This window comes from Erithacus rubecula (assembly GCF_903797595.1).
Source record: "Erithacus rubecula genome assembly, chromosome: 5".
Classification (NCBI taxonomy): Eukaryota; Metazoa; Chordata; class Aves; order Passeriformes; family Muscicapidae; genus Erithacus; species Erithacus rubecula.
The window spans coordinates 45,779,575-45,797,788 of record NC_136687.1 but is presented as its reverse complement, the minus strand read 5'-3'; the positions used below and the strand labels follow the sequence as shown (position 1 = coordinate 45,797,788).

The 18,214-nt window shown below is 40.1% G+C and overlaps 1 protein-coding gene across 1 annotated transcript; it reads left to right on the top strand.

Annotated features, from left to right (window-relative positions):
- The first annotated feature begins 316 nt into the window (after positions 1 to 316).
- On the top strand, positions 317 to 17,506 carry HADH (hydroxyacyl-CoA dehydrogenase). The gene is made up of 8 exons (XM_079307344.1): positions 317 to 905; positions 3,922 to 4,050; positions 5,324 to 5,481; positions 9,789 to 9,915; positions 11,162 to 11,251; positions 12,783 to 12,855; positions 15,883 to 15,999; positions 17,032 to 17,506. Exons 1-8 carry the CDS (start codon positions 777 to 779, stop codon positions 17,148 to 17,150), a joined length of 942 nt encoding a protein of 313 aa, XP_079163470.1. The 5' UTR covers positions 317 to 776; the 3' UTR covers positions 17,151 to 17,506.
- Positions 17,507 to 18,214: the final 708 nt, after the last annotated feature.

Sequence of the window (18,214 nt, the reverse complement as noted above, 5' to 3'; positions counted from 1 at the left end):
AAGTCCCCTTCTAGTCAGGAAATATTTGTTGTGGAGAAAGAGTTTCTAATGATGTGGACAGGAAGGACATTGAGGGGCTGCAGCGTATCCAGAGAAGGGGATGGGGCTGGGGAAGGGTCTGGAGCACAAGTGCTGCGAGGAGCAGCTGAGGGAGCTGCGGGTGTTTAGCCTGGAGGAAAGGAGGCTCAGGGGAGACCTTATCGCTCTACAACTGCGTGAAATGTGGCTGCAGGCAGGTGGGGGTCGGCCTCTTCTCTCACCCAACCAGTGACAGAATGAGAGGACACAGTCTTGAGCTGTATCGGCAGACACAGTTGAACCCTTCACAGAGAGGGTGATTTGACATTGGAATGGGCTGCGGAGTCACTGAAGGTGTTTAAGGGAAGACTGGATGATGTGGCCACTTGGTGCCATGGCCCAGTTGGCATGGTGGTGTTTGGTCACGGGTTGGACTCGATGGTCTCGGAGGTCTTTCGAACCGCATGGATTGATCCTGTGCGCAGCGGCAGCGGGAAGGTGACGCTGAGGGCAGCGCGGTCACCTCCGCGCAAAGGGCGGGCATCAGCGCAGCCTCGGCCGGCCCAGCGCCAGCCGAGGGCTGACCTTGGCCTCGCTGCGTGGCTCTTAAGGAACCTGAGGTGAAAGCGAAAGACCCAGCGCGCCTCTCCCGCCGGCGGGCAGCTGGGACCGGCGGCCGGAACCTGCCCCTTCCCCCGGGGCGGAGCGCGGCCCGGCCCCGCCCGTCCCGGCCGCGCCGCTCGCTCCGTGCCTTCGCCATGGCTTTCGCCACCCGCCACTTCGTTCGCGCCGCCTCCTCCGACGCCGCCACGGCGGCCGCCAAGAAGCTGCTCATCAAGCATGTCACGATCATCGGCGGCGGCCTGATGGGCGCCGGCATCGCCCAGGTGAGCGCGGCGGGGCGGCGGCGCCATGGCGGCCGGGCCCGGCGGGTGCTCGGGGCCGCCTCGGGCCCTTCCCGGGCTGCCGCGCCCGCGTCCCTGCGCTCCGAGCCGGGCCCTGCGCTCCGAGCCGGGCCGGCCCTGCTGCTGCCCCGGGCGGGAAGGGGCGGGCGACCAGCATTAATAAAACCCGGAACAGAGCAAAACAACGCTCCGAGCGCGATGTGCTGTAGCCCGTGGTCAGACTCCTTCGCGCTTGCCTGTCCGGGCGGTGTTTGTGTGGCTGCGCTGTGTCCCGGCCGTGCTGGGACGCGCCCGCTGCGGGGTACAAAGTGTCGCTGCTCTCTGCTTGCTCAACTTCCACTCTTCTGCTGAGCGACACGGCTTCAGGTCAGACGGGTTGGCGAGAAACACCACAGGCTCATGGCTTAAATTGCTTAAGGTGATTCTTAAGACAATGCGTGGGCTAATTGTAAGCAGACAGTGAGTAATGATATGTGGAAAATGGTTGGAAAGAAGATTCTTCTAACTTGGCAAGGGAGCAGATCAATTAACATTTTAGATACTTACCACTAGAAGGCAGCAGCTAAAATGAGCATTTGGCTGTCAGTTATCTTCAGAATTATGAAGTGGTTAATATTTAAGAAGTACTTATTTTCCAGAGTTTAATCTCAGGCCTTTAAAGTTCACCTTTAACTTGACAGCTTTTGGATATGAAACTGAAGAGTCCTTTCAGTGATTGAAAGTTTCTGCACTTAGTTAATTCAGAGAAAAAACTTGTTGCTCAGGATACCAGGGTAGTTCACAAACTTCACAAAGAATAAGGGGAGTAGGCAAACATCCAAACAGAGACTGACTGAGGCTGGAGCTGGAGTTCATGAATAGCAGTTCTCAATTTCTATCAGTTAATAGGTTTGCTGCTCAGAATGAAAGATTTCTTACATTCTGGCAAATCTCTAGCAGAAGGAGTACAGAGACTTTTTTCTTTTTTTTTTTTTTTTTGCTGAGAAAATAGTCATTTATTCACTTTTCTGATAACAACACTCCTCTGTGTTGTAGCACTAGAGCTTCAGGTTTCCACTGAAGAGCCATTAAAGAACAACTTGGAAAAAAGTTGTTCTTTCATTTAGGGAACATGTACACTATGCAAAGCTTATAATTTTCCAGGTAAGTAAGCTGACCTTGTTCTGCTGGACTGCACATTTTCAGAGAGCAGCTTGTCAAAAGAAACATGTCTGGTATTTGACAGTAACAGGGGTTGCAGGCCTCTACCACTGTAAAGGACCCAGGATTGTTTGGCTGACCATCTGCCTCCAATTTATCAATCCAAAATTATCTCAAAGCAGAGGTCATTGAGTGGTGTCTCCCCTGTACCCTATTAATAAAGCTGATTTTCATCCTGTTTTGAACACTTAAGAAATTGTCTCCTTTTGCTTTTGCATGCTAAAAGGTGTGGCTGAAAGACATAATTTTTGATTCTGCCCTGTGAAAAGCACTTCTGTATGAGAAAAGCATTAATTGACTCCCCAGCACTCATGTTTCTTGTATAGCATTCTTAAGATCATTGGATAGTAGAGTTTAGGCAAGTGTGCATTTGAGTTGCATGGAAATGGTATGACCTTGTCTCATTTGCCTTCTCCCTGTCCATGTAAATATGGTGGGAAATGGGAGATGTTAATTTTTCTAGGATTTTTCACCAGCTGTGACACCAGTGATGGTGTCATAAATGGATCCTCAGTGAAGCACCTCTTAAAAATGTACTTGGTAATGATTTTTCATCTGAAGATTAAAGAGTCTTGCTTCTCTGTTACAAATTATCAGCAACAGATGAAGTGTTTTGAGTAGAAGTAAGGGTTTAAGGGGTTTTTATGGAATGGCCATAGTGAAAATAAAAACCCAAGTTGAATAAAGAAATATCTGTCTGCAGACTTACCTCTTGTTAAAGCTCTACTGTTGCTGTCCAGAGACAATCTGGCATTTCTTTATTTGCTAGGTTAGTGAGGCAAATTGGATGAGACTATCACCATGCTTTTCTTCATGAGGTATCTGTACTTTTGTTTCAGCTGGCTTTGTTGGAGTAGATCTTGTGAGTGCATAAGTCTTTAGTCATCAGATGTAAGGTTAAATGCAAGGTAAATATTGCAGGAGGGAACCTCTGAAGTTGAGAGACTTAAAACCATCAGTTGAACCATGTTTTAATATCTGTTTTGCACACCTACTAAATCACAACTCTGTTAGTTCAAGGATTCTGAAAGTGAAGATAGACTGTTGCTAACTAACAAGAGGAACATAAATAAAGTAACAGTGAAATAACAGATAATGAGCAGCTGATCTTTAATATGCTGATGCAGTATGAGACAGTGACATTACGTGTTTGGAATTAATTTAAATATCAACTAAAAAGGCAATGCCATGCTCCTGTGTGCAGCTGAGCCAGTGTTTTCACCAAGTGCATAGTAAGGAGACTTTGCAGCCATTCCTGTCTGTGTGGAATCCTGGAGTGGCAAAAGTTCATTCCTGCTCCCAGCTCCACTGTCACTTTCCTGTTGTTGCAGGGATGTGCCCATGGCCTGACAGCAGAGCTGTGTTCTGGGGACACAGGACTGGCCATCCCTTGTGTCACCTGCTCACCCTGCCAGTGTTCCAATTTTGGTCTCCACAGCCCTCTTCCTTACAAGATCCAAGGCTCTCAGCTAAAACACTTGTTCCTGTCAAGATGGCTGTTTATTTTCTAGCCACAGCCACAGAATTTAGATGCCTTCAGACACAAGATTCTGCAGACAGTATGTGAGAGAGAGATTTCTTTATCCTTTTCCCTCAAGTTGTTTGAGACCTTTATCCCTTCAGCATCACCCCAACTGTATACAGACTTTTATGATTTTTCTAGTCAAATGCATTCAATTCAATGTCTTTTAGCTCACTTTTGCCTAAATGCTTAGCATATTATCTGCCTACACAAATCAATATGGTTGGTTGTTTTGTGACATTGATGTTAATTTTTTTTTTTTTTTTTACCTTTCAGGTTGCAGCAGCCAGTGGTCACACTGTGGTGTTAGTTGACCAGTCAGATGAAATCCTTAAAAAGTCTACAAAAGGAATTGAAGAGAGTTTGAAGAGAGTTACAAAGAAGAAGTTTGCAGATAAGCCTGAGGTTGATGCCTTCTTCTTTATTCCTCTAGGAAAACTTGGAAGAATAAAAACTTCCATATTCAACTTATGACATTGCAGTTATGCATTACACAACATATAATTATACTTGCTTAAAAAGAAAACTTTTTTCCCCAGTGTGCTCAAGAATCTAGACTTTCAGTGTGGTTTTTTTTAATTTAGGGAGAGTGAAAATTGTTTTACCTCATTTTCTTTCCTTAATAAACTTCACCTTTAAGATAAAGTTTTAAACCAACTTGGCAATCTTTTAAAACAGATGCTAAGTGTGAAATTGAGTCAAATTATTCATTGTAACTTAAAAGCAAGCAGTCTTTGATTGCTTACCTGGGAATGCACCCCTTTTGTTCAAAGACAAATAGTAACAAAATTATCTTAATATGTGAGTAAGTAGTCTTTTATTGTTTTTTTTCCTTTTTAAAACTTGGGCACAGGATTACTGCAAAGAAAATGAGAGTGCAAGTGAGACCTTGGATGTATAACTTTGCACTTGGAGCAAGCCACTGTGGAGCAGCTGATGAGTCTAACTTTGTATCCTCAGGGTTACTTGTTGCTGTGCTTGTTTCTCTAAAGTCCACAGCAGATTTATTTATTCTTTTGATACTTATTAACATATACAATGTATGCTGACACTGATAGTTGCCAGAAAGTGATGCAGCAGACAAAGGAAATGAAAGGGCTTGTTTGCAGGAGTATGAAAGTGCCAGGATGAGTAGAGCATACATACATAATTATGGGGAGTCTTGTAATCAAAAAGAAACCATCCACATAATACTTGCACTTTTTGTATGACATTATATTCTACTATGTAGAGCTTTTTGAATTTGTACTACATCTCCTTTTACCCTTGGCTAAAAGTCTTGCATTTCTGTTTGATTTCTGCCCTCACAAACTATGTCAACAGATTTACTAGTGAAAAACATTTCCCCCCATTTTTTCACTGAAACTATAGCTACTGATTGACCAACCAGGTGATCACTCAGACTCTGGTGCTGAAGGTTGGACTACAGCAAATGGTCTTCCTAAAAGAATGAGTTTAAAGGTCTCTGCTTCAGAACAGACTTGATTGGTTAGGAAAATTTTGTCAGTGGAAAGCATTGTAACTCTATACACTTAGAACTTTCTCATTGATTTGGAAATGTGGAAGAGTGTCTGCATTTTGGGGTTGTCAAAAACACCAGCGTACATAAGGGGATTCTCATGTAAAAGTAAATTAAATCACTGTAAATAGACATTACAGCTGCTTAAAAATGTTTTAGGCTGGTGCTGAGTTCATTAAGAAGACCTTGAAGAACCTCACAACAAGCACAGATGCAGCATCAGTGGTCCACAGCACGGATTTGGTGATAGAAGCCATTGTGGAGAACATGGAAGTTAAAAATGAACTCTTCAAGACGCTGGATAAGTTTGCTCCAGAGTATGTGTATTTTTCCTGTTACATTTTGAAACTTAGACTATTTTGTTTCCTGTTTTTATACATACAGTTAGTTCTCTATTTTCTTAGCTGCTATATTTATAAATGAGCTTTGCTGTCTTAGACTAGCTCCCAACTATCACGTTGGTGTGAAATAGTTTTTGTGCCAAGTGCATGTATTACAACCATCCTAAAGTGTGTTGCATTGCTTCATTTGCTTGTTGCATTGCTTCATTTATTGCTTCAGGTGTGTTTAGTCATTAAGATTGCCCATCTACTTTGGCAAGTTCAAATCTAAATCCAACTACAAATTCACAACAGTAGAATTGTTCCAGTACACATAGGTTACTGTTAGTGCTGTGTTCCCACACTTAAATAGGGAATTGGGATGCTAAAGTATTTATTTCGAGCACACCTGAGATAATCAAGTTTTAAGAAGTCTCAGTCAGCTCAAAAATGTCTTAGGTGAACTAACATTACTTTGTATTGTTACAGGAGTTATGAAACAGCCGTTGCTGGTTATTATGTGTGGTGTAAAAGTGTAAATAGTATTTTAGTAGGCACTCATTCAGTTACTGAAAGTCCCTAGAAATGTCTCTGAACTATATTTCATGACTGTTGGAAGTTACTGTTGAATTGTATCTAAGCCCAAAAATGCTGTTAAGGTGAGCATGCAGTCTTAGAAATTTGAGCCTTGTAATTGATGAGTCAGGATCTCAGGACCTTGACTGCTTGCAGGTAAATCTGGGGGTATTGGCTAACAGGTATTCTTGTCTAACCTGTAGACTGGGCAAGCTGTGATTTAAATATGTCAAGGGAGAAAAGATGTTATCGGTAGTTGACTTCAGTCTGGGGAAATTTTCAGGCTTTCTCACACTGTCAGTAATTAAAATTACCTGGTAATTTTGAAAACAGTAAATTATCACAAGCAGCCATGTACTGAGCAGAGGGTAACTTGCTAATACCCTGACACCCAAAAGTAAATAGCTGCCTTCTGCATTTATGAGAGTACCTTGTTATGGTTGGGTTGTGCCTATTTTGTGCAAACAGACCATTGATTGCCTGAGTATTTAATGGGCAAATTGGAGTGTACTAAATGGTGACCTGTCTAAAAACCAGTTAGCAGGGAAATGTGGGCGTGGGGACTTGTAGCCTCACTTAAAAATATATGTGTTTGGAACACCTGAGGCTATTTTTTGTAAGACTGAGCTGTTTCCAGTATAGCTGCTGTAAGATTTCAAATTTTACATTACAGTGTTAAAAGCTATTGGGAGTTGTTCAAATATGCTCCTCCCCATTGCAAAAGGGATGATTCTATAGAGTTTGGAAAAAATGGCTAAGACAAGAAGCCTTCCTTTTTAAGAGGATATTTGGAAATTATTGTAAACACACTGATATCTTATGTGTAGGATAAAGGAAAGTGAAGTGAATGGCAAAGAAAATGGGCTGCAATGTAGGCAGTCTAGATGAAAATCCCATCAAATAATGAAACTTAGTAGTCAAATGTTTAAAATATTAGCTTGGATACAAAAGGTAATTTGTAACTGTGAGAGTATAGAGCTAGTGTGGGGAAAGACAAAAACCTGTAGTGAGTGTTTTTCCATGTGTTAGAAGGAAGCAGTAGGCTTTACTCATCCCACATAGCACTGTACTGGAATGGAAAGCTCTCTCTGTCAGTACAAGAATTCTACAGCCTTTTCTAAGACTGATTAGCTCAAAATTTATAAACCTATTTTATGGACTGTTGTGTCAGAAGGGGTGGTAGACTTGCGGTTAATAGGTAACAAGGACAGGATTTGTTTAAAGACATCTTTGAGTCTCAGGAGGAGCTTTGCTTCTGAGGGGTTCTGGGCATTGGTGACCCTCTGAAGTGTGGGTTACAGGGAGAGACCAGGAAGGACCTGTGGGATGCTGTGGAGGGAAAACTTGGCTTCATTCAAATCAGGGCTTACCACAGGGGTGGATGATAGCAGGTAGAAATGTGAGAGGCTGTGCATTACAGTTGTTATGAGAAGATGATGAATTCTGCCTGTGAAATACAATGTGTGAAACCTTGCATTTTTCTACTTTTGTGCTATATTTCATGTCTTATGCATTTCCTCAGCTGCAACACGTACTTGTTCATCTCCCATTTTGAAAACATCTCCAAGGAAAATAAATAAGTCTGGGAACCGCAAAAAACTAAAATATTACATTGAAAAAGCATAGCACAATTAACTTAATTGCTCCTCCTTTTCTTATAAAATAACTAATTCCTCTGAAAGCGGATTGATACATGTAGGGGATGGGAAAGTTGTTATTTTATTGAGAGAAGTTGCATTTGTGACTGGGGAGTGAATTTCTCTTAAGTGTTCAAATTAAATGTAATAAGCCAGGAGAGTTTGGCAACCCCAGAGCACCTTGGAAACTTGGGGTGCTCCTTGGCAGTGTAACTGTCCAGGTGAAACAGTGGATGCTGTTTCTTGGGTGCCATTATTCTGAGAACATACTGGTTTATGATCTTGGAACTTGGCAAAAATTTATGTTCTTGGAGCTTTGCAAAATGCCGATGGCAGAATTGTATGTTGTGTTCCTCTCAGTATTATACTCACCATATTTGGTATTTCTTACTGTGTTACATGGTCATCATTCTTGGAGCAGAGCAAAGCATTGCTACCCAGTCTTCAGTTTTGTTTTCTTTTCTTGAATGGAGTCAGTCTTGCATTTCCATTTGAAAAAGATCAGGCTAGGATTATTGTAGACACTGCAGCACTTTTCCAAACAGGGTCATAATGAATATGACAAAGGAACTTTTGGGTATCCACTTTAAGAACTTTTCTGTACTAGCTTTCTGCTTTTTTTTTCTGGACTGTACGAAATGCCCATCAATATTCCTTAGTCTAGGATTTATCTTGAGATGTGGAAACTCAGCTTGGACCTGACCAATGTTTTCCCAGATGTTACTCAGTGTTTGCTATGTAAGGCAGTTGCCTTGTAAGAGTCTGATTTATTGGAAGTATTTATTAATGTTTCTCTTGTGTTGGGCTCTGCTTTTGACATCTTTCCCTCAGCCACTAGATGGCACCAAGAGAAAGCACTCTGGTGCTGGGAAAGCCACCTCTATGGCTTCACTCCTACTGGCTTCCCAAACCCTCCCAACTCTGATGTCACCTGAAGAGTGGATTGTGTAAGTCTAAGTCACAGAGGCATGAAAATTCTGTTTTAAACTCAACTGAAATAAATTGGTTGGTCAGAGAAGAAAGTGTAACTAAAATGCACTTGTTCAAGCAAATTCAATACTTTTCTTTTTTCCAAAGCTTTCTATTGTGTGAGGCTACAGAAGAGGTATTGAAGTAACTCTGCTATAAACCTAGCAATTATTACATTTTACAAATAAATGTGCTTCTTTTTTATATGAATGCTTTAATTTTTATATACAGTGGCAAATTTTTGCTGAAAGTAAGTTACTTTTGTTTGCATTGACCTTGCAAGGTCAAAACTATGAAACGCAGAATGCTCCTTTTAGTACCTTACCTCAGAACAGTGTAAGGCCACTTTATGATGGGAGGATAATAAAAGAATATTTGTAAGAAGAGAAAACAGGAATTTTCAGGATTTTTTTATGTTCTTCACTATATTAAAAAAAAAAAAAAAAAAGAAAACATAATAAAAAAAGGAAAACAAAGTGGGTGTTTTTGTGTTGAAATGTTTTCTTTAATGCCACTGTAAGATGGCCCTGTGCCTTGAACATAACTTTTCTGAAAGCTGTTGTAAACCTCAGTTACATCTTAGTACAATGTAAGCAAAATATTAATGTAGATAAACATTTGCTGAGTCCAGTAGGATAACCTTTTGAAGGGATGGTAGGATGCAGCCCAAAAATGAAAGGTAGGTTTAAATCTCTAATTTAGTTTCTGATTTTCATGATTTGAAGAAAAAGCCATTTCTGTAAATTTTTGGTGTGATAACAGGGCTGTTGAGGTTTTGAGATATTTTTGGGAAGAAAAACCCAAACAAACAAAAAGCTCAAACCATTATAAACTGTAGTTTGTAAATCTGGTTTATGTCTGCAAAAGGACTTCATATGTCTTAAAATGCTTGGCATTTTGTGTATCCTTTGCAGTGTCCTGTGCATGGTAGATCTTAAATTTTGTCTGTTTTTTTCCTCATCAAATCTTTGATTGCTGTGCTTAGACCTTATCAAAAGGACCTGATAAACTGCAGGGGTATTTCTGAGAACTCTTAGCTGGCTAGCCAATGGATGTCTATTTATGTTTAGTGCCTCACTCTCCTACTGTCCTTTATGCAGTCTATATATTTCTTATTTCCAGGCATACAATATTTGCAAGCAACACTTCATCCTTGCAAATCACAACGATGGCAAACGCAACCACCCGGCAGGACCGATTTGGTGGTCTCCATTTCTTCAATCCTGTGCCTATGATGAAGCTGGTGGAGGTGAGTGTCTCATGAGCACACCTTACAGGGGCTGTTAGCATCCTGTTCCATGGTAGCAGTAACTGCAGCTCTGCAGTGTGATTGTCAGCACTGAGCTTTCAGTTGGATTGACAGAGCAGATCTCAGCTTGCAGCTCTTCTGATATGGAATTTGCTACCTCTAGTGAATAGAGGGCGATGCAGTCTCTGTTGAGGGGTGGGTTTAAGAGACAGAGGTAACTAAGTCCTTCAGTCTCAAGGTTCCTAAATTCTCCACTGAACTGTCAAACAGAGGTGCTGTTTTTAGCCATCATTTCAAACAGGGAGGCTTCTTCATAAGAAGTGCTGATACGAGTGTAGGAATCAATAGAAAATGTCAGGAGATGACTCTTCTTGCCTTGTCACTTTTGTAACAAAGTCAGTCAGTTTCTATGTTTCTAGTGCTACAGGCTGGGAAAGGAGCTGGAAATCTGACCAGAGGAAAAGGATCTGAGAGTGCTGGCTGATAGCTGCTGAGCATGAGCCAGCTGTGCCCAGGGGGCCAAGGAGGCCAATGGTATCCTGCCTTGTGTCAGGAATAGTGTGTCCAGAGGGATCAGAGCAGTGACTGTCCCCTGTACTTGGCACTGGTGCGGCCACACCTCAAATGCTGTATTCAGTCTGGGCCTTTAACTACAAGAAAGACATTGAGATGCTGCAACAGGTCCAGAGTAAGGAAACAGAGCTGATGAAGGATCCAGAAAATAATTCACCTGAGGAGCAGCTGAGGGAGCTGGAGTTGTTTAGCTTGAGAAAAGGAAGCCAAGGAGAAACCTTATCACTCCATAAAATTACCTGAGAGGGGGTTCTAGTGAGGTGGAGTAGCTGTTAGTACCTGTTATATCAGGAACTACAGCTGTTCAAATGGTTCTCTAGAGTGATGTCCTTTTGTTTCCCAAGGCAACAGTGACTATGTAGCTTTTAAAGTTGTTTGGATATCCTATAATCTTCTAAGTGTGCGTTCAAAAAATGCTTTTTACCATCCATCGACAGAGGCTGAGTGGGAAAGAGTCTTAAAGAAACACAATACTGCGAAATGCTGTATCTGTGTAAAATAGCCTGTTTAAAATAGTTCTGTGCCTGTTACATATCTATCCATTGAAGTTGTTTTATGTGAAACATTTTGTGAATTTCAGGAAGAACGTTCTGGATTACATTGCTCTAATGGGGAAATGAGAGAGATTCTGCTCATAAATATACTTATGCTCTCTCTCCTTTCCTGTACCCAGGTCATCAAGACTCCAATGACCAGCCAAAAGACTTTTGAATCACTTATGGATTTCAGTAAAGCAGTAGGAAAGAGTCCTGTCAGTTGTAAGGTGAGTACATTTTGACAATATAGTGTTCAGAGGGTCTGTCTTTGTTAATTTCAAGGTGGTAGGTTTTAGTAGATGTGTGAGTACTTCAAGAATTTCCAGGCTTCTTGTCCCACTTGTCTTCGTAATTAAAAGCAATTTGACAAAAAAAACACTCACATTTGCCACAAATTCTTCAAGGTCCAGTGACTATAGACATCTTGTCTAGAGCAGCAAAACTCACAGGTATCAGGGCTTACTGTTAAGGAGTCTTTTTTTCAAGTCCTGCAGATTCGTAGACTGGAGAGCTTAAGCAGGAGCTCATATTTAGCCATGCCAGAGACAAAACTGCTGCCTCTTGTACTGTGAGGCAGTTGGCTGAGTCCTCCATGGCATGTGCTCATTGCAAGTTTTTCTTAAGACTGCAGTAACTAGACACATATTAGTCTTAATTTCTTCTCAGCTTTGGGTTTTTTTCTCTAGAGAAACACCCTGCTTCGAAAGCTCACTTTTTCTGAATCCATTAAGCTGTGGTCTGGATAGCTTTATGCAAGCTACTGCTTTGAGTTTCACAGTCCCCAGGAGACAGTTGATCATAAAAAGAAGGGCCTGCAATCCAGTAGTTACCAGATTAATTAATTCAGCTTCTGGGTGCTGTACTCTCTTTCTGGCTATGTTCTCTAAATTCTGGCTAAATTGTTCTGTGGCCTCAGTTGACTTTTCTCCTATTTCTGTCACAGTTTAGTACTATGCAATGTGTAGAATATAGGATGAATTGTTATAAATTAGCTTGGATAGAGAATAATGCAGTATTCATGCCTGAACTTTTTCTTTTTTTTTTTTTTTTTTTTTTTTTTTTTTAATTCTTGCTTATAGAAGAAGCATTGGTTGGGATTCTCCTGATTGAATATTGAGATAAAGTGGAATGAATAATAAACATCTGAAACAGTAGTAATACACAAAATAATACAATATTTTCAAAACTCCTTCTCTTGTGTTTGGTTGATTGTTTGTGATTTGGATTGATGCTCATTCAAAAGAAGTTTTGTATTCATTTGTTATGTTCTGACAGCATGTGTCTTATCTTTTCTTTGCTAGTGTTGATATATGCTGTTAAAATGATCCTAACTTTCAAAAGTGCAGATCATCAGTGAGCAATGGGGGAGAAGCAGACTATTTAGTCAGGAGTGCTTCTGGTAGTGGACACACAAAAACCTGCTGGGGAAGAGCTGCTTTTCTCCTAATCTTCAGGATTAGATTCTTGATAGAGAAAATACTAGCCATATTAAATTGTTTTTAAGATTAATTGCTTTGGGCTTTTAGTAGTCTTACTGTTCTCAGTCATGATGACTGTTTATGTGCCATTCCTTATTTGAATTTCACAATGTTTTATGCTCTAATACTGAGCAGATAAATGAGATGAAAAACACAGTTTAAAGAGTATCTTAAGTGATGATAATGCTGTCTTCATCCACTTGTTTTATTTGTCATGTAGCATTTGAGTGTAGTTCTGGTAAAGAGTGTTTACTTAGAATCCCTTTTTTATTTTTCCTAGGATACTCCAGGGTTTATTGTCAACCGTCTCTTGGTGCCATATATGATGGAAGCTGTTCGACTTTTTGAGAGAGGTACTTGGTGGGGTATTGACTTCAAGGGATGTTGATACATAACACTGCTAAATGTTACATTGCTTCAGAAAAGCCTTGGGATTCCCTCAAAATTTTCAGACATTAAAGACTGGAAGTGAATAGGGAATGTTAAGTATGAGCCAACATGTGTAGCATGTGTAGCTGGAAGGGCCTTGCCTTCACTTTGAAATGTCAGGTTATGCAGAGTTGGAAGGTACTTGCGTGTGAAATTCCTGGAGTGGAAAACATTTCTGGCTTGGGGGTGGAAAGGTGAGTGTAGTTCCATGATAAAAATATTGATAAAAGTGTTTGAAAGCCCCATAATGGGACCATTAACAAAGTTCTTCTGGGTTCGCCTATATGGGACTTATGAAAAAACCCCACCGGTTTTGTGGTAAGTGCTGTAATAGTGTCACACTATGGAACTGGCACAGAAGTGATTTGAGCTCAGCTATTGCCACATAAAACTTCCTGTTCCTCTTCTGTGTTGATTTTTAACATAGGTTCTTCAGGAATTCCAGTCTCACTGCTGTTCCCTTTTACATTAATATGCAGGTAAAAATAATCATGAATCCCCAAAGAACCACTGAATTTTTCAAAGCATTGAAGCTTGTTTTGAAAAGAAGCCAATAATGAATGTAGTGGATAAAGATGAAATTACAGACTATAATTGCTTTTATTTCAAGTGCTCTGCTCGTAGCTCCATGCTACTAAGAATGTCATTTGAAACATTTTGTTTTTGAAATCACTGCTTTTTTACAGATGAAAGCACTCCATTTTCAGGATTCCACCAAATATGCTTTAAATATTAAAAATTTCTTTTAAAGCACATGGAAGAGAAAAGATGGTTTGATTTCAAAAAAAAGAAGAAAAAAAGGAACAACACTACTTGTTTATCCATCAACAGATGTACCTAATTACATCTCAAAGGGAGAAAAGAGCAAATTTAGTGACTTGAAAGGCAAAGGCATGAATGCAAGGGGGGGCATTATTCTTTTAGAAAAAGTCAGTTTTGAATAAAGTGTCTGGATGTTTCAGTGTGTTTAAAAGAGGTGCCTTTGTTAAGTGATATGTATCATTGTGCATATTTCAGGAGACAACAGAACTTTTAATTATATGCAGAAGAAATCAGTCACAGAGTTTGTATGTTAAAGCTGACTGCTTTTGCCTAAGCAAAAGAATATTTTGATTCAATTTTTTTTATTTTTGTGCTTTTTCCCACATTATATTTCCAAACTTGCTGAAGTTCATTTGTGACTTTTTACCTCCAATGAAATCTATTTAAAAAGTTAGTTGATGTCTTGGGAGGGCTGATGGCTGTCTTTTAATTCATATGTTCAGGTTAAATTTTTACCATATTCTTTGTGCTTATTCTCAGAGTAGACACTTGAGCCAGATTGTCATCTGCATTAAGTGAAATTGGGTCTCTTTCTGGGTAACTCCAAGCACTGAAATGCCATTTTATTGTGCTAGTCCTTGAGTTGTTATTTATACTAAATCTCATTCTGTTATATGTGTACTTTTGCATAAGCAACATACCTTTAGTATATTAACAATGACTTAAATGGGGCATATTGTAAATATTAATGTATAGTGCTCTGTCCTTAGTGGAAATGCTAAAGAGCAGTCAGCTGAGTTTCTATGGAAGTCTGCTTTCTACTAGGAGAGACTAGAATGAACTAGGGATACAGCCCTTGTTTGCCCTTCTACTATTTTTTATTACATTGTAATGAAACTGTCAGGTGGCCAAGTCCCACGTTTGACAAAGTGGGACAAATCTGGTGAGAGAATAAGTCTGTATGCCTACATCAACTGCAAATGAGCTGAGGATTTAGCTGTGTTTGAATTTGGGGAACTGAAATGATGCTAGAATTAGGTAAGGCCACCCTCCTCAGCTTCTCAGAAATAAAATGCGGCTTAAAAAAATCATTGTCATCTTTAAAGAGTAAAATAATGTATATATAAATTATTAGTTCGTACAGAACTGTCACTGAAGTTGTTACTTTTACAAGAGATCTTGTAAATTTGTTTCTGGGGTTCTCTGATCTAAGGCATATAAATTGTGCAGGCTGTGTCTGCCAAGCTGCCGGACACTGTGACTGCCTGTGTGCATTGAGCATGGAGGTTACTTAACAAGTGCCTCTGGGGTTTGTGTAACTTCATCCTTTGTATAGGATCTGCAGAGAAAGTGCACTGCCTTTCTCAAAGTATGAGTTAGAGGTGTGCACTCGAGCTACATCTGCTTTGATGACAGTCTAAAATATGTATTCCCAGCTAAAGAATGAGGTTAAAGTTAAATATGGCAGTGCAGGATTTGTGTTTTTATAGGCGCAGACAGTAGAAGTAACAATTTTCAGATCATTTTGATTTATTTTTAAATAGGTTTGGAATTCATGAATTCAACTGCACCTGCACAGTCATTTCAGGTCTCTCCTATCTGCCATCTCTGATCCCAACAGATATCCTCTGGTGATAAATGCTGTAGCTAAGTATGTTACTCAGCTGCTCCTGCTCCCCTCTCCATGCCTGCCTTACCCATCAGCTGGATATCACTTGTGTTCTGCCAGTTGTAGTGTAAGGGTCACTCTGTCCTGTGCATCATTCAGAAGCTGCTGCTGATCTCATGAAGCTGAAATTGAATTGTTTCCTCACTTATCCTGTTCTGCTGCCTCTAAAAGCAGCTCTTGTTTCTTCAGAGTGGCCAGTTCTTCCTTTTGTTGTTCTGGTACGATCAGCATTGTAGCTGTGGCTCCATCAGTAGTGCAGTGCTCTGTATTGAAATGCAATAGAAAACCAGGAAAATGGAAAGCAGGCCTGCAGGGCTTGCTTTTTTTTTTTTTTTTTTTTTTTTTTGGTGAGAGGTTCAGCTTTATGCTCCAGCATTTGTGTGCTGACTCCAGTTTTTGTGGCAGAGATTTCTGTGAAGAGCTGCACCAGGGTGAAATAACACCATGTTAATTATTCATAAGTGGTGCCAAGGAGATGCGGAATCTTCTCTGTTCATCAAACTGTCAATCTTTTCTCTAGGAGATGCATCAAAGGAAGATATTGATGTTGCTATGAAGCTTGGGGCTGGCTATCCCATGGGTCCATTTGAACTGCTGGACTATGTTGGGTTGGATACCAGTAAATACATTATAGATGGTACTGCATGTTTCTTTTTTTCTGCCTTTCCACTTCTTAGCTAAATTGTAAATCTTCTAATGCAAATGTGACTCTTAATTATTTAGACTGAATGTTTATGGTAATAGCCTTTGAACTGTTGAGGAGAAAGGAGTTAGAATTCGGCTCAGAAGGCTGTGTGAGTACAGCATTTGTATTGCATGCCTGTACCCCTTTGTACATGGGGACAGAACAGTTGTGGCTTTGCTGACTTCATCAAGTACTGTTGGAAAATAATACCATTAATTGGCATTAACGGTACTTTATATAACTAAAAAGAATCAGTAGGAGAGTGACATGTACTGGAGGTGAGGAATTATATGAAAAACAACAGAAGTTGAGGCTCCCTATCCATTTTCTACCAACCAAATTTTCATTCTTAATAGGAAACCCATAAATATCTCAAAAGATGTAAGTAAACCACCTCCCTGTCACTTCAGTTAGTAAGTGAATGTCAATGCAGTAACAAAAACGTACATCACTGGTGATGGCTTGTTGATGGTTGTTGTGTTCTTTTGAATGAGCAGCTTGAACATTCTCTGTGGCAGAATGCCACTTTGACAATGGCATTTTCAGTGGAACCTCTCTTGCTTTTAGTCAGTACTGTGGAGTAGTGTTACATTGTTCTAAGTAACCATGTCTCGCAGGTAGAAATTCAGCTTGGAGTTTCTTTGCACTTGAATTTCTTTTCAGCAGAGCCTTTATTTTGTTTTCTTGTACTTAACTATATTTCAAAAGTTCTTCTTAATTGTTTTTTAAAATCCTCAGTGATGGAGATTATAAGGTGTTTGGAATATATTGAGCCTGAAGACTAATTGTTAGATTTGTGCATAATCCTCAGTACTGACCTGGGCTTTATGAAGGTTACTGCAGGGTCTCAGAGAGCCTAGAATAAGTTCCAGTCCTTCTTCAGTTTTCTGACCTTTGAGTATTTTTCTAAGGAGGTGCACATCTGTATTATCTTTGCATATAAACAGAATGGTTATTAATTCATCCACTTCCCTTCCTTTCCAGGATGGCATTCATTAGAGCCCAACAATCCTCTTTTTGCACCCAGCCCACTCCTGAATAAACTGGTAAAAGAAAAGAAGCTGGGTAAAAAGACTGGAGAAGGATTTTACAAATACAAATGAGCTTCGGACATCAAGAGGTGTTAAACTATCTGTATGTGCTATTCAGCATTGCCATAATACAGCTGTTTAAACCTTCCCCAGGGTGGTACAAGCTGTGTTTAGAACATAACTCACCTGTGAACTGAGTGATTGCACTAGTTAACCATGGTCAAAGCTTGATTTGGTAGATTGTTTTTTTTTTTTTCTTGTAATTCCAAAAGCCTTCTATGTACAGTGCCTTCATGAATTGTTGATCTTTCTCAGGTGCAGTACAGAATGATAAGTGAATTTATGTATTTGAAACATTATTATATTGATGGGTAAAATCCTAAAAATAACCTCACTTTCGTAAAAATAAAATTTTCAACAATTCTGTATTGAGTGTGCAGGCTTGCAGTTGTGTCTCAGATGGAGCCCACAGGGTGGCAGTCTCTTCCCACACTGGCAAATGCAGCCTGGAAAAAAGGCAGTGGGTTGTTTTGTTAGGATTTTCTGAAGTGCACCACTAATCTGTAAATGCAAATTACAGTGCCTTGAACAATAATGTTTTGAAGCAGATATTTTAAAATAAATAAAGAATCCCACAATGGCAGGCTTGTCCCCAAACAGAAGGTTCCCAATAAAGCATTTAAAAGCAGAGCTCATGATTTGTGTTGGGGTTTTCTAGGTTTTTCAATTAGTGGTTGAGGGCCTACTTTTTCTAAGTGCTGTAGAAACATGAGGAAGACTTCTAGGTGATTTCTGTTCTCAGGAGCATAAGCTAGGATGCTGGTGAAAGCTTCTGAATGTTTTCTAGACTCCTGTAAATTTGCTGTATTTAAAGTGTCATTTTTACACAATACACTACTACTACTGTAGTTGAGTATCTTCAGGATTGCAATTGAGAATTTGTGCTGTGTAAACAAGTGTGTCTGGCTGTGTGAGGCACCTTCTGTTTTGCAACTTCGTTTCCTTGGGGCTTAGCAGAGCTGAATTTGTTTATGATGGGAGTTCATCAACTCCCATCATCACAGAGCAAGTGGGCATGAGGATTGGTGTTCCAGTTAAACTCAGTAGTAGTGTTGTAGTATTCTTTTACTTTCTGT